We start from the raw sequence: 14,625 nt of genomic DNA on the forward strand, positions 1-14,625 counted from the left end.
CGGTGTTGGTCTCTCTTTCCAGGGGACACTAGAGTAGTCTCCCTCATGTCGGTGTTGGTCTCTCTTTCAAGGGGACACTAGAGTAGTCTCCCTGATGTCGGTGTTGGTCTCTCTTTCCAGGGGACACTAGAGTAGTCTCCCTGATGTGGGTGTTGGTCTCTCTTTCCAGGGGACGCTAGAGTAGTCTCCCTGATGTCGGTGTTGGTCTCTCTTTCCAGGGGACACTAGAGTAGTCTCCCTGATGTGGGTGTTGGTCTCTCTTTCCAGGGGACACTAGAGTAGTCTCCCTGATGTCGGTGTTGGTCTCTCTCTCCAGGGGACACTAGAGTAGTCTCCCTGATGTGGGTGCTGGTCTCTCTCTCCAGGGGACACCAGAGTAGTCTCCCTGATGTCGGTGTTGGTCTCTCTCTCCAGGTGGTCCACTCCCACGCGCCCGGGAAGAAGGTCTGGCTGGGCGGCGTGGGGCCGGCCTGGGCAGCGGGCACCAACAACCTATCGGACACGTACGCCGCGGGCTTCCTGTGAGTCCTGCAGAGCAACGACCTCGGATCAATAGTGCTAACAGTTACATTCTGCATTAGCTCTGTCTTATATACTATCAGGTCATATATTCTGTCATATTTTTGTGGGTATTTTTTGCATTCTTATTACTGTGCTGTACTTCTGCTGTGACCACACATTACCTGCCTGGGATTAGGATATTACATTTGATCTCATGTGAAACATCAAGGTATCAGGGTGTCTACTGACTCCAGCCACCAGTGCATCGTCTCCTTCACGGCCTCCTTGTGTTTCTTCTTGGGGGCAGATGGCTGAACACGCTCGGCATGGCGGCGGCGCAGGGGGTCGACGTCGTCCTGCGCCACTCGCTCTTCGACTACGGCTACACGCATCTGGTGGACCAGCACTTCAACCCTCTGCCCGTGAGTCTCGCTCCTGGAATTCAGGGGTTGACCTTCAGAGACAGTTAGCTAATTGCCTTTGCGCTTTGCACTACCTCGTTAAGCTAGTGCTTTGGTTTCCTAAAACCTACTTTGCTAGTTTATATACCAGACCTGAGGCCTCTTGTCGCATACCTCCAGGAAATAGTCTATGCCTGTTTCTTTTCGCTCACGGGAACTAGTCTATGCCTAGCCTCTTCTCCAACATGAACTAGTCTACGCCTGGCCTCTGCTAGCATATCACCAGGAACTAGTCTCTACCTGACCTCTTCTCCCCCATGAACTAGTCTACGCCTGGCCTCTGCTAGCATATCACCAGGAACTAGTCTACGCCTGGCCTCTGCTAGCATATCACCAGGAACTAGTCTACGCCTGGCCTATGCTAGCATATCACCAGGAACTAGTCTACGCCTGGCCTCTGCTAGCATATCACCAGGAACTAGTCTACGCCTGGCCTATGCTAGCATATCACCAGGAACTAGTCTACGCCTGGCCTCTGCTAGCATATCACCAGGAACTAGTCTACGCCTGGCCTATGCTAGCATAGGTCTGGTGGACCAGCACTTCAACCCTCTGCCCGTGAGTCTCGCTCCTGGAATTCAGGGGTTGACCTTCAGAGACAGTTAGCTAATTGCCTTTGCGCTTTGCACTACCTCGTTAAGCTAGTGCTTTGGTTTCCTAAAACCTACTTTGCTAGTTTATATACCAGACCTGAGGCCTCTTGTCGCATACCTCCAGGAAATAGTCTATGCCTGTCTACGCCTGGCCTCTGCTAGCATATCACCAGGAACTAGTCTACGCCTGGCCTCTGCTAGCATATCACCAGGAACTAGTCTACGCCTGGCCTATGCTAGCATATCACCAGGAACTAGTCTACGCCTGGCCTCTGCTAGCATATCACCAGGAACTAGTCTACGCCTGGCCTATGCTAGCATATCACCAGGAACTAGTCTACGCCTGGCCTCTGCTAGCATATCACCAGGAACTAGTCTACGCCTGGCCTATGCTAGCATATCACCAGGAACTAGTCTACGCCTGGCCTCTGCTAGCATATCACCAGGAACTAGTCTACGCCTGGCCTATGCTAGCATATCACCAGGAACTAGTCTACGCCTGGCCTCTGCTAGCATATCACCAGGAACTAGTCTACGCCTGGCCTCTGCTAGCATATCACCAGGAACTAGTCTACGCCTGGCCTCTGCTAGCATATCACCAGGAACTAGTCTACGCCTGGCCTCTGCTAGCATATCACCAGGAACTAGTCTACGCCTGGCCTCTGCTAGCATATCACCAGGAACTAGTCTACGCCTGGCCTATGCTAGTATACATCTCAGGCACCTATTGCTCTTTTCCCGTGGGAGCTATTAGTTGAGATGAAAGGTGTTTAGTGGTGTTGAGTGGCTGGACGCAGGGACGAAATATCATGTAACCTTAGCCCTCTGTCAGAAGCCAGGGACAATATCACTCCACCCCATCGCAACTGTGTCCCTGTCTCTGTGGCGGCTGAGAGATGTGTAACCTGAGTGCCTGCATACGCAGCCATGCTAGCAGCATTCCCTGCATCATGGTGATGAATGGGGCTGCTACTCGCCGCTACTGGCTTACACTGTGGGCTGGGGCTGTGGTTCTGTTGGGTAAGTTAATAGGCCTACTGTTTAAATCAATTATTTGGTTATAAGTTGGGTTAACTGTGCAGTAAAATCAAGAATATGTAAGCAGAACTGGTCTCCTAAGACAGGATTCAGTGCAGGATAATGGAATGATAACATACCGTTTTTTTTTTTATTGAGATTATCGCCAACCAACACCCAAAACTTCTAAAGATCTTGTTAATCCTTGTCTTTTTCAACACTGAACCTTCTTGAAATGGTTTTCCACATTCGTCCCTGTCAATCCACAGTGTATGTGCTTTCCTGTGGGCTGTGTTAGGCTTCCAGACCATAAAGCTATCCAATGCCTTCATTTTCCTACGGCCTCTCTCCATTATTTTTCTGGGAAAGATGGCCTCCTGCTAGGATCACAATGCTTTTAACATGGCTGGACGTCTGGGGCCGGCACCAGCCGACCCGCTGAGCGCGTGTGCTACGAGCCAACCTGTCCGCGTCTTGGCAAATTTATGGTCTGGCCCCTTGCTTCAGATCGCTCCCAATTGGTCGATTCGGAACGCAGTCAGGTCCCTGACCCAGGCATGGACTCCACAGTGAACCTCTTTCCATTCTCCGCCTTTCATCTGGTTGCCTCTTTTAACCTCTCTTCTCCGCCCTCTCCACTCGCCTGTTCACCCGCTCCCTCCAGAGTGTCCTCGTGTTGACTCTGCTCCTCCTGCTGGCTCCCCACAGGGTGGGTTGTAAAGCGCTGACCGTCCTCTGTGGGGATGTCCGTCTGTCTTTAACGTCTGAGGGATGGTGCTGCCAGTGTTCTGTCCAATGACAGAGGGGGCTCATGGGTCCTGTCTATAAGGCTGGATGTGTCTATAAGGCTGGATGTGTCTATAAGGCTGGACGTGTCTATAAGGATGTGTCTATAAGGCTGGACGTGTCTATAAGGCTGGGTGTGTGCATTAGGCTGGATGTGTCTATAAGGCTGGATGTGTCTATAAGGCTGGACGTGTCTATAAGGCTGGGTGTGTGCATTAGGCTGGATGTGTCTATAAGGCTGGACGTGTCTATAAGGCTGGATGTGTCTATAAGGCTGGACGTGTCTATAAGGATGTGTCTATAAGGCTGGACGTGTCTATAAGGCTGGGTGTGTGCATTAGGCTGGATGTGTCTATAAGGCTGGATGTGTCTATAAGGCTGGATTTGTCTGGATGTGTCTATAAGGCTGGATGTGTTTATGAGGCTGGATGTGTGTATAAGGCTGGATGTGTCTACAAGGCAAGATGTGTCTGGATGTGTCTATAAGGCTGGATGTGTCTATAAGGCTGGATGTGTCTGGATGTGTCTATAAGGCTGGACGTGTTAATAAGGCTGGATGTGTGCATTAGGCTGGATGTGTCTATAAGGCAAGGTGTGTCTGGATGTGTCTATAAGGCTGGATGTGTCTATAAGGCTGGATGTGTCTGGATGTGTCTATAAGGCTGGAAGTGTCTATAAGGCTGGATGTGTGCATTAGGCTGGATGTGTCTATAAGGCTGGATGTGTCTATAAGGATGGATGTGTCTGGATGCGTCTATAAGGCTGGACGTGTCTATAAGGCTGGATGTGTGCATTAGGCTGGATGTGTCTATAAGGCTGGATGTGTCTATAAGGATGTGTCTATACGGATGTGTCTATAAGGCTGGATGTGTCTATAAGGCTGGATGTGTCTATAAGGCTGGATGTGCACGTCCTTGAAGGCCAGTGATGCTTTAAGGAGAAAGAATAATGCCTTTCCCCCTGGAGAAGGGGAACATGAATAATGACTTTCTCCAACTCTTCTCTGCCCATTATTTATTCTCCTGACACAAAATAAGGAGATGAAGTCTTCAAACGTGCGCTCTAACTTTTTTCTCCGACATGTGTTCATACATCCAAAATGTAACCCTTTTTTGGGTTGTGTGAGTTGTGTTGAGTTGTGCGAGTAGTAAACGGTGGTGGTTTGGTTTGAACATCTCTTCAGCCGCTACCGGCTAAACGTTGCCTATTGAGACAACGCCTCTTCTCCTCCTCATTGAAGCCTTATTGAAACAAACTGCACCGTGTAAGACTCTTCCCCAAAACACAAATTGGAAACATGGAGAGTCAAAATACTAATTGATTACCTTCGTCTGGATGCAGTCTAATGACCTAGCCTCACACTTTGATCTTGAATACTAAAGGAATTAACAAGGTCGCAGCCAGGGATACTGCCTCCCATTATAACCATGCTAAAGGTGAATTCTGACGCTCCTTCACAAGTCGGGCAGCTCAGGCTCAATTTAATTTGGTGTCTACCTTTTCTTTGATGTAGCCACCCTGGCCCTGAGTCCTTGTTCAAAAATACTTGGCTATCAATCCCATCTTTGTCTGCCTCAATGCCTCTCTGTCTGTCTGTCTGTCAGACATTTATAGAAGGAAGACCAACAAAGTATTGTAACCTCAGCCGATATTTTACAATTCCATTAATAAAAAACAGCGCTGTGCGCCACAAAGACTACCATTAGAGTTGTGGCTATTGGTTGGCATCTTTGACTGTAATTCGATTTTGAACCCTTTAAGCCGCCGTTGATGCTAACCTTGATTCTTGAAATATGAAATCACATTCAGAGTGAAGGGGTCTCGTTGAGGGAAGAAAATCATGACACTGTTCATCTTGTATGAATCAAAAGCCTGCTTGCCCAGTCCCAGAGCTGCTTTGTTTCCCTCAGTGTGTAATAATCATAGATCACAGATCTGGCCATACATGTATACATGCATCCCTCAGCCGGTGGCCTTCACAGTATAGTCCTATACTGTGTTCTGCTCCCCGATGCCTGGGCAGCAAATTAAGTTAAAGCCTGCATGGAAAAAAGAAGCTCTTAAATGTTGCCATATGCAGGATTGCATGGGAACTTCCTGAAGACCACATGTTGTTCTGAGCTCTTCAGAGAGGTGTTGAGCCCGTGCAGTCTGAAGAGAGACACATATTGATGATAACCTAGAGCAAAGTAGTTGGTAATATTTAGTAAAATCCATGTTCGAGGCTTGTCAGCTCTCATCAGCAAACGGTTTATGAGGGACCGGAACGTACAGATGTGCAATAGCTCCATGGGGTGGGAGATATCGAATATGTTGACTTAAATTAAATGTTGAGTTTAAATCCAATGTCGTAATCCTTCCCTCGACTTGATTGATTTGTTGACATAGATCTAGAATAGCTTGTGGTTCTTAAATTCTGAGCCCATGCTGTGTCCAAATAAACACAAAGCGATCCATTGCAATGTTCTCCTCATCAAGAACATGCTTCGGAGTGGTCGTGGGGCCCTCTTGCTTCGGATGGGGCTCTCCACTTTTGGGGCCCGTACCAATTTCTTTGCATTAAATCATAGAGCGTTTCTGTGTCGTGGCCGTGTGTGTACGTGTGCTCTACATGTCTGTGTGGATGTTGCTGTTCAGGACTACTGGCTGTCGCTGGTCTTCAAGCGTCTGGTGGGCCCCAGGGTGCTGGCGGTACGCGTGGCCGGACTGCAGAGGAAGCCGCGGCCGGGGAGGGTGATCCGGGACAAGCTGCGCATCTACGCTCACTGCACCAGCTCGTCCAGGTAAGAACTCCCTCATGAAGCTCAGATGACACGGCTCCACGGTCCACCTGAACCCGGCTGGACACACGATACGGCTGAATGCCTGCTTCAGTCCTGTGTATTAGTCACCTCGTGACGAAAAATACGTGTATAAGGAGATGATCCACTTGGCTCATGTCATTACCAGGGGGCAACTGGCAGCTCTCACACGCTATCAGGCCATTAGGGTTTTATGGTTATGGGGGGCGGGGGAGGGTTTGACGGCAGGCCTCAGACTGCGGTGGCCGTCTCAGTTCTGTTCCCATGCACTCCTCTGGAAGCTCCACCCGGGGCTCAGTGTCACGTCTGCTGGCCTCCCATAAATAACCCCAGCAGACACCCTCTGGTTCACAGCCCATAGCCTATAAAAGTTAACAGGTATCACTTATCAGGTGTGTGGGGGCCATCTTCCCACTGTCAAAGAGATGCTGAAAGGTGCGTGGGTCCTTCATCCCATCTCGTGTTGGCCGGCGAGGCGGGTAGGGGGGGGGCGGGGGGACAATAAGGCGGTCTGTGCTGCAGGCACATAAAGAGTGGCCCACGGTGGAGCCTGTTCAAGGTTATCCATTAACCCCGGCCCATGGCCTGCAGCTGTCAGCGCCTGGCTAGCCTTTCGGCCGTGCTCCAGACCGGGTTACAGGTGAGCGGTCTGAGACCCCGCCCCGACCCTGAGAGACGATGCCACGCTGCTCAGACAGACGGGCCGCTTGGTAACCAATGAGAGGAGAGGTGCGCCACACATGACCGCCCCACAGCAGGGTTTGTTGACACACATCCAGGTATTTGAAATAGTTTTCAGCGGGTGTGTCCACAGATGCTTGGTTAACCTTATCCGTCCCCGACTCCCTGCCGTTTACACAGTGTCCAGTTATAATCTGGGTGGGTTACGTGACATTAAACGTGTCCCTCTCGTTGGCTGTTAAGAGGTATTATTAAGAGGTTTGTGTGTTGGACTGGCCCCTTTTCCAGTGCGGTGGTTTAACTGGTATGTTTTGGTTCAGAATGCACCAATGTTCCAACTTAAAAGAGCACCAAAGACATGTTTATGTTTCTGGTTTGAAAGCCTCAGAACCTCATCTTTGGAACGGCTCGAGAGGCCATCATCTGAGCTCCCATCTGACCATCTGATCTGTAATCCCGAGACACGCGTCCATGAATCTCAGAGCGGAGGATCCAGGGGTTGAAGGCAGTGCCAGACTCAAGCCCTGCTCGGCCCAACAATGCTTTGGTGTATCTCTCACGCTAACAATGTTGAAAAAGTCTCGGGCAGGTTTAATCAAATACATGGCGGTCCCTTGGTTTGCCAAACCGAGACTGTTAGAAGTGATGAGGTTGTGGAGGTGGTAACAGTGGGAACAGAGAAAGATGTCTCGCAGACCATTTAGCTCACGGATAGGGGGGGGGGGTACATGTGGTATTCACTACAGCTGTGTTGTCTCTGTCTTCATATGCTCGCTTTTATTCGATTTCATCATGTGTTCCTTTTCTGTCCTGCTTAGTTATTTACCTTCGGCAAATATCGCCCGATCAAATTGTGTCCCAGCAGCATTTAATTTTTTTTGTTTTGTTGCGACTCAAAAAGTGTTGATGGTGTAACTCCCGACACGGAGCCCGCCTCCTTCACAAACTGGGCCTGACCTTTAACCCCTGACCCCTACACCCACAATGACTAGTCTTTGTGTTCCTTACTGTAAAAAACATAGAAGGGCTTTGGGGGGGCGAGTTGTGGTTTAATACAGTTTACAGTAGATATAGATAAGCTGATGATACACTGGCCCTGGGGGGAGTTGTGGTTTAATATAGTCCACACTACAGTAGATATAGATAAGCTGATGAAACACTGCAACTCGCTGCACAGTGGAATTCCGCTGCACATATTGCGAACGATGAATCGCAATATATTTGTTCCCCGTGATGTTTTGGATGGCGATTAGATCAAGGAGTCGGTCTGATTCAGGCAAACTGCTCTGCGATAACGATATCAAAGGAACATCTCCCTTTGTAGTCATCTTTAATTATAGCGACTTTTATTACGTATGACAATCTCATCTATAATGGAATCCCATAAACAGATGCAGAGGAGGATGAAGAGAAAGAGAGAAAATGTCGGCTCACCATAAAGCACAAAGGAAATAAAGTAGTTTTTTGAGATATGTCTGCTCGTGTCGATTTTGAACATGCCTTGATTGTGTTTTCTTTTCTTTTGTCTTCTTCGTGCACCAGCCATAATTATGTGAAAGGGTCCATTACGATCTACATCATCAACCTGCATCGGTCGCGAAAGAAAATCAAGCTGGCCGGCACCTTACGGAACAAGACGGTGCATCAGTATCTGTTCCAGCCCTACGGGGCCGACGGACTCCACGCCAAGTGAGGGCCCTCCTTCTATCGGCCGCTTCTCTTTTTCTCTTTAATTCTTTATTTGTTTCGTTCTGTCCATTCTATGTGTTTCTCTTCATTTATATTTATTTTGTTATATATTGTATTATTTCCTTTTCTTTTGTTTTCTTTTCCCTCGTTTTCCTTATTTTACATTTATCCGGTGGCTTCTCCACTAAATTTCGTACACACGTGCACACAGAATCATACAATGTGTGTGTGTGTGTGTGTGTGTGTGTGTGTGTGTGTGTGTGTGTGTGTGTGTGTGTGTGCGTGTGCGTGTGCGTGCGTGTGCGTGTGCGTGTGTGTGTGTGATCCTTGTGGTTTTCCGTACCGAGTTAAGATGCATACCTGCTGTACTGGCTGTTACACTGACTCAAACCTTTCTGATACGATTTCGGCTGTGCCTGTTTGAGAACCATATTATGATTGTTTTTCTACATTGGCTCTTTACATTTCAATAATGTAGCTTTGGTTTCAGACTCTCTGCTAGGCTGCAAGCACAAAGATTACATACACAATGTTTCATTCTGAAAGTTCAGACGGACACAAACCTTTGTTTTCCTTGTCTGATATCAATCATCCTTGTCTGCAAATTTTATTTTTTATTTTTGAACCAGTCCCTCTGACCTCCCTGCTCAGGACTGGTGATTTATGATATTATGCTGCTTAGTCCTTGTTTATTAAGATGGAGGACTAACTTGGTTGTGATAGAAAACATCCAGCGAGGCCCAGCGCCTCGGGACCCCCCAGTAAGGATCTGTTTTCATAGCTTCACTCCGTGGTTTATCACTTGGCCTCACTACCCTTTACACTCATGCCGTTTCAACCCCGTCCTGCCCTTCCTATTTAGGCATTCAAAAACCTTATGCAAGGCTGTAATAGAATCCCTTTGGCCGTCTGGTGTTCATATAATTAATAGCCATTATCTGTTTCTCCTGACCCCGTCTGTTGTTCTGGCTCACTTTAAAGCTTCAGAATCCTGGAATAATACATTACTGACTGCGTGTGAGTGAGGGGGCTGGGGTGTGTGTGTGTGTGTGTGTGTGTGTGTGTGTGTGTGTGTGTGTGTGTGTGTGTGTGTGTGTGTGTGTGTGTGTGTGTGTGTGTGTGTGTGTGTGTGGGGGGGTATGTGGTTGCATGCGTGCGTGCGTGTGTGTGGGTGCATGTTGGTATGGGTGTTTTCTTTTCGTGCCCACCTTTAGCGTCAGCAGCGGCTGACTGATGTTTCATTCAGGGCATGCTGCTGCAGAATGCTTGAGGTGTCAGAACACCAATGTGTGGTAATTAATAAGAGGGCCAAGGAACGGATCAGGGCTTAAGTGTGTTACCACAGGCGAGCCAGGGAGACGGCAATGAAGATTTTAGCAGCACCAGATGTCTGAGTGTGTGTGAACCAGGCTGTGGCCCTATATTTGCGGTGCTGCCTCGACGTTGACAGACTTAAATGCGTTTTTTAAGTTTCGATTTAATAATAATGTAATTTCAGTTTGAGTTCTGTGGTATTTTATTTTGTAAACAAATATAACATCTATAAAATTAATAAAAAGGCGATTTCCATCTTGAAAGTAACTAACAAAAGTTTTCAAATACAAAAATATGATAATCCTAATGGCTGCTGCTTGACATTAGATACAGATATTTACAGTAAGCCCAACAAATAATGTACCTTTTTTTAAAACCGTAACATTATGCTAACATATAACCATTATTAGTTTCAAAGTTGAATTGCTGTAATGAATTCCTCAAGAGGAATGCAGTTCATTTATGTTATTAAATGGTCAGAAAGCGAGGCAGATTCAGGATTTTCAGGAGTTATACATAAAAGATAGATTGCTGAATTGCTGTGTTCATATTCTTAAATTATAGGCTACTGTTATAGGCTAACATGCATTAACTATATAGACAAAGGACTGGTTCTTATATAGCCTATACTTATTGTTGATTGTTATCAGTTTTGGAATTTTTTTTATTCACATTGTTAGCAATATTTTGATAATATTGTAACTGACAATATTGTAAATTCCAGAGTTGTTATTAGATGTCAAGATATTTGGTGCCTATATCACAGAGCAACAGAATAGCCTACGTTTAGATCATATCGCTTCTCTCTGAAGACATTTGTGGATTGGGAATGCAGGTAAACAGAAAACAAACCTAGGGCAGAATTTTCATTAATTAAATTAATAACCATTCGGCTAAATTAATTGAAATGTTAATAAATTATTTTAAGCACATTTATTTTTAAATTGCAAATGCATTACCCTAATGAGTACTGGAAAAATGTAAGCACACGTTTCTAATGTAAAATATACTACAGCTGAAAAAGTTTTTTTCTTGTAAATAAATGAGTTAAATTAATTATGTTGTTTAAACTGAACCTCCCTCTCTTTTCCCTTTTCTTTTTGACGGCTTGATAAAATAGTCCACAGCAGCGGAATTGTAATTGTTGCAACTGTAGCGCCCCCAAGTGTTCAATCCTTGCCAACTTTCATGATAAATTATTCAAATAACTGCATAAATTAGTTATTTCCCACCTTTCCCAGCAACAACAACCACGAATGTAATAATTAAGAGATATTCATTTTTTTATCTGAACTGTAAGGGCTGTGCCTATGTTATACAATTGTCAAATTAGTTATAGTTTTATATAATTTATTTGAATTTTAAATATACATATAAATGATATTCATATTAAATCAAATTGCAATCAATTCACAACTGCTGTTGACAATAGTACTTGGGACTTCCTTTCTTGCAGGTACATCCAGCTGAACGGGCAGAAGCTGGTCATGTTGGACGACGGGGCGTTTCCAGAGCTGTCTCCGGTGGCTCTTCGGGCCGGCAGGACGGTGGTCATGCCCCCCATGTCCATAGGCTTCTACGTCATCAAGAACATCAACGCCTACGCCTGCCGGAGATAGTGTTCAGCCATCCCTTCATTTTCAATATGAGCCGGTCCAACATACATTCATCCACCCTAATCCCTTCTATACATTCCCACTAGGTGGCCCTATCCCATAATACTACCACAGAACACGTGGGAAATCACCCAGTTCAATGGTGTTAGCTACATATTTATTATATTTGAACCAAAAAGCACTCCTAATATAACACATGTACATCTCTGTATTCTCTCTCTGTCTACACATTGTTTTTTACTAAGTAGAAATGACCCGTCTATGTATGATGTTTGATGAAACACTCGCCCTTCACGCAGAATAAGGGTTGCACTGAACTGTTTAAATTGCTTTCCCTAGCATTACCTTCTATGCAAGACTTGTTTTTTCTGTTGTTTGGTGTCTCGTTCTTAAGTCAGTGTCAAAGCAAACCACATAGTTATATTTTTAGGAGTTTAGCTAAGGAAGCTACATATTCGATTCTAAAACAAATATGAGATATATTTTTGCAAATGTCATCAGAATATTTTTTCATATAATTGTTTTCAATACAAAAACATGTTTGTGTGCATGTTCTTGGGGGGGGGGGTAATCCATGGACTGTGTGTGTCTGTGTGTTTGTTGGGGAGGGGGGGTAAACCTTGGACTCTGTGTGCGTGTGTGTGTATGTGTGTGTGTGGGGAGGGGGGGTAAACCTTGGACTCTGTGTGCGTGTGTGTGTCTGTGTGTGTGTGTGGGGAGGGGGGGTAAACCTTGGACTCTGTGTGCGTGTGTATGTGTGTGTGTGTGTGTGGAGGGTATAAGGGGTATAAGCATAGCGCTACTGATGGTTGTCCTTGCGTGGCAGGTAATACATGTTTTAAACTTCTCCTTGAGACAGCTCTCACCCCTTAAGGACCTTAAGGGGTTTTCTTGTACATGACCTGGTTGTAAATATCGCCTTCCTTTAATGTTATTTAAAGTGCCAAGTCGAAGGCAGGTGTCGAGGTGTGCGTCACTCTCGGTCACAGTGGCGCAAAGCCAAGGGGTGACAACGCATACCCGTGGATCAACTTACCAACTGCTGAGGCTGGTTTGAGGTGACCCTGGGTTGAGGAGGAGGTGTGGGGCACAGGTACCCCAGTATGTCAGGTACTTTCATAACATATCCCCCTAAACCTCTCAGTGACATTTCATATCTAATGGTATTCTTATGCTGCTAGCTTTCTATTGTATTTTTTTTTCCAAGAACATACTCGTTGTTATATTTGACTTATTGTTTTGTACAGATTGTCGTTTAGCCATGATATCTTTTTATTACATAAAATAATGTACATAAAAAAACAGATTAAAGATGCGTGTGTCTGATATGTCTTATTTACCAATATCTACCTAACTTATATGAATACTTGTTTTACGGTCGGTTAAACGCCTCTTTCAGTAGAAGACTCAAAGAACTTAATCGTGGGCTTTTGGCGGCATCAGTCTCGGATCCTCCAAGCCTGAAGTCTGAAAGGCACGTTACATTTGATCTGATTTAGTTCTCCATTGGTGTGACAGTTTGTGTTAAGATGGAGGGGTAACAGACACGGGAGCTTTCGCTGTGCCAAGGAGAAACGCAGTCTGACAGCTGTAGTTACTTTACTTTTTTAACCTGATTGCCCTTATTTTTGAGTGCGGGAGGGAGTGAGTATAGGGGTCTGTACTTCAAGTGGTTAAGAACATGAAGACTCCATTGCCATGCTTGTCATACATAAGATGAAAAAGCAGAAATGGGCGTTAATAATTCATACATACAGCACATACAGCTTGAATGTGTTAAATATTACCACTATTTTTCCTACGAATGTGTCGAGCTAGAGTTGTTTTTTTCTCCCAAGAACATGATTTTTTATTGTGGAAAGTTTGATCCTATATGATACAATTTTGTAATGTCAAATAATTGTTTACAGTGACAATAAAAAAATAAAACGTTTGTATTGAGGCGTCATGAGTTATTCTATTCTAAATCATGACCAATTCAAACAAACTGGGTGGTGAGTTGGCAGGAAGTGATGCTGCCACCCAGGAAGCTGGCCTAAGTGCGGTTTGCCCATTACAGCGTTCAGGAGCCCGGTAACTGAAGCCAGACGCGGTGTCTCGTGCCCCCACTGCAGCGTGTCACCAGTGTGTGTCCACAGCGCCTTTAAGAAGCACTGATCAATTCAAAATATCGTTTTATACGTAGTGCAGATTGAGAGTGGATTGCTGTGATGCATGCAGACAGGAAGTCTGTGTGTGCCAGCGGGCCAAGATTCACATTGATCCTCATCTGAACCTCATGCCAATATGTGTTCTCCAATATGTGTTCTGGAAATGAAGTTGTAACTCGACAGGCCATCTCAGCTCTGCTCATTGCTCCGTTTCCTATAGACTTATGTAAAATATGGTTTTGGAAGGAATGACTATGCTGGGAAACATCTTGTATTTGTGTCTTGATCAGTTCCCATCTTGTACGGCTTGGACTTTATGGTTAAGGTAAGGTCAGGGCTTAATAGAGAAACGTGTTAGTGAGGGGGAGACAAAGGAAAAGAAGATATGATTTATATCTGCACCTGAGCACCAAGTGAGCGGGAGACGTGGAACACAAGGAACCTATAAATAACGTTAAATACGGTCTGCAGATTCATCTCCCGGGTTGATGTGCACCATAAAACCAGTCCCTGGGATAACTATATACTCACGTCCTATTGGCTGTCGGACCGGATGACCAGGGTCATGGACCATCCTCACCTTACTTTGTACCCCAACATTATACCCACACGCCCACACGCACACGCACGCACGCACGCACGCACGCACGCACGCACGCACGCACGCACGCACGCACGCACGCACGCACGCACGCACGCACGCACGCACGCACGCACGCACGCACGCACGCACGCACGCACACACACACACACACACACACACACACACACACACACACACACACACACACACACACACACACACACACACACACACACACACACATACACACAATCTCATCTCGGCCCCCTCTTTTCCTGCACATTAATAGACTCTGCCCTAATGCCACCTAACCACACGCTCACACAGACGCACACACTATGGATCACATGTTGTGGCCCCAGATGTGCAGGCATCTGGAATCGGGGTCTGGTTTTTTCTTGAGTGCTGTCCTGTCTCTGCATGAGGCTGCTAT

General features: G+C 46.1%; 1 protein-coding gene across 1 annotated transcript in view; it reads left to right on the plus strand.

The window, feature by feature from the left end:
* hpse2 (heparanase 2) overlaps positions 1-11,896 on the plus strand; it is a 19,632-nt gene extending 7,736 nt beyond the window's left edge. Inside the window, exons 5-9 of the mRNA XM_056609806.1 lie at positions 415-521; positions 809-923; positions 5,996-6,141; positions 8,383-8,529; positions 11,300-11,896. Of these exons, the coding sequence (XP_056465781.1) occupies positions 415-521; positions 809-923; positions 5,996-6,141; positions 8,383-8,529; positions 11,300-11,462 (678 nt within the window). The 3' untranslated portion in view covers positions 11,463-11,896. The remainder of the gene's footprint in view (positions 1-414; positions 522-808; positions 924-5,995; positions 6,142-8,382; positions 8,530-11,299) is intronic.
* Positions 11,897-14,625: the final 2,729 nt, after the last annotated feature.

The sequence above is a fragment of the Gadus chalcogrammus genome, chromosome 15 (assembly GCF_026213295.1).
Source record: "Gadus chalcogrammus isolate NIFS_2021 chromosome 15, NIFS_Gcha_1.0, whole genome shotgun sequence".
NCBI lineage: Eukaryota > Metazoa > Chordata > Actinopteri > Gadiformes > Gadidae > Gadus > Gadus chalcogrammus.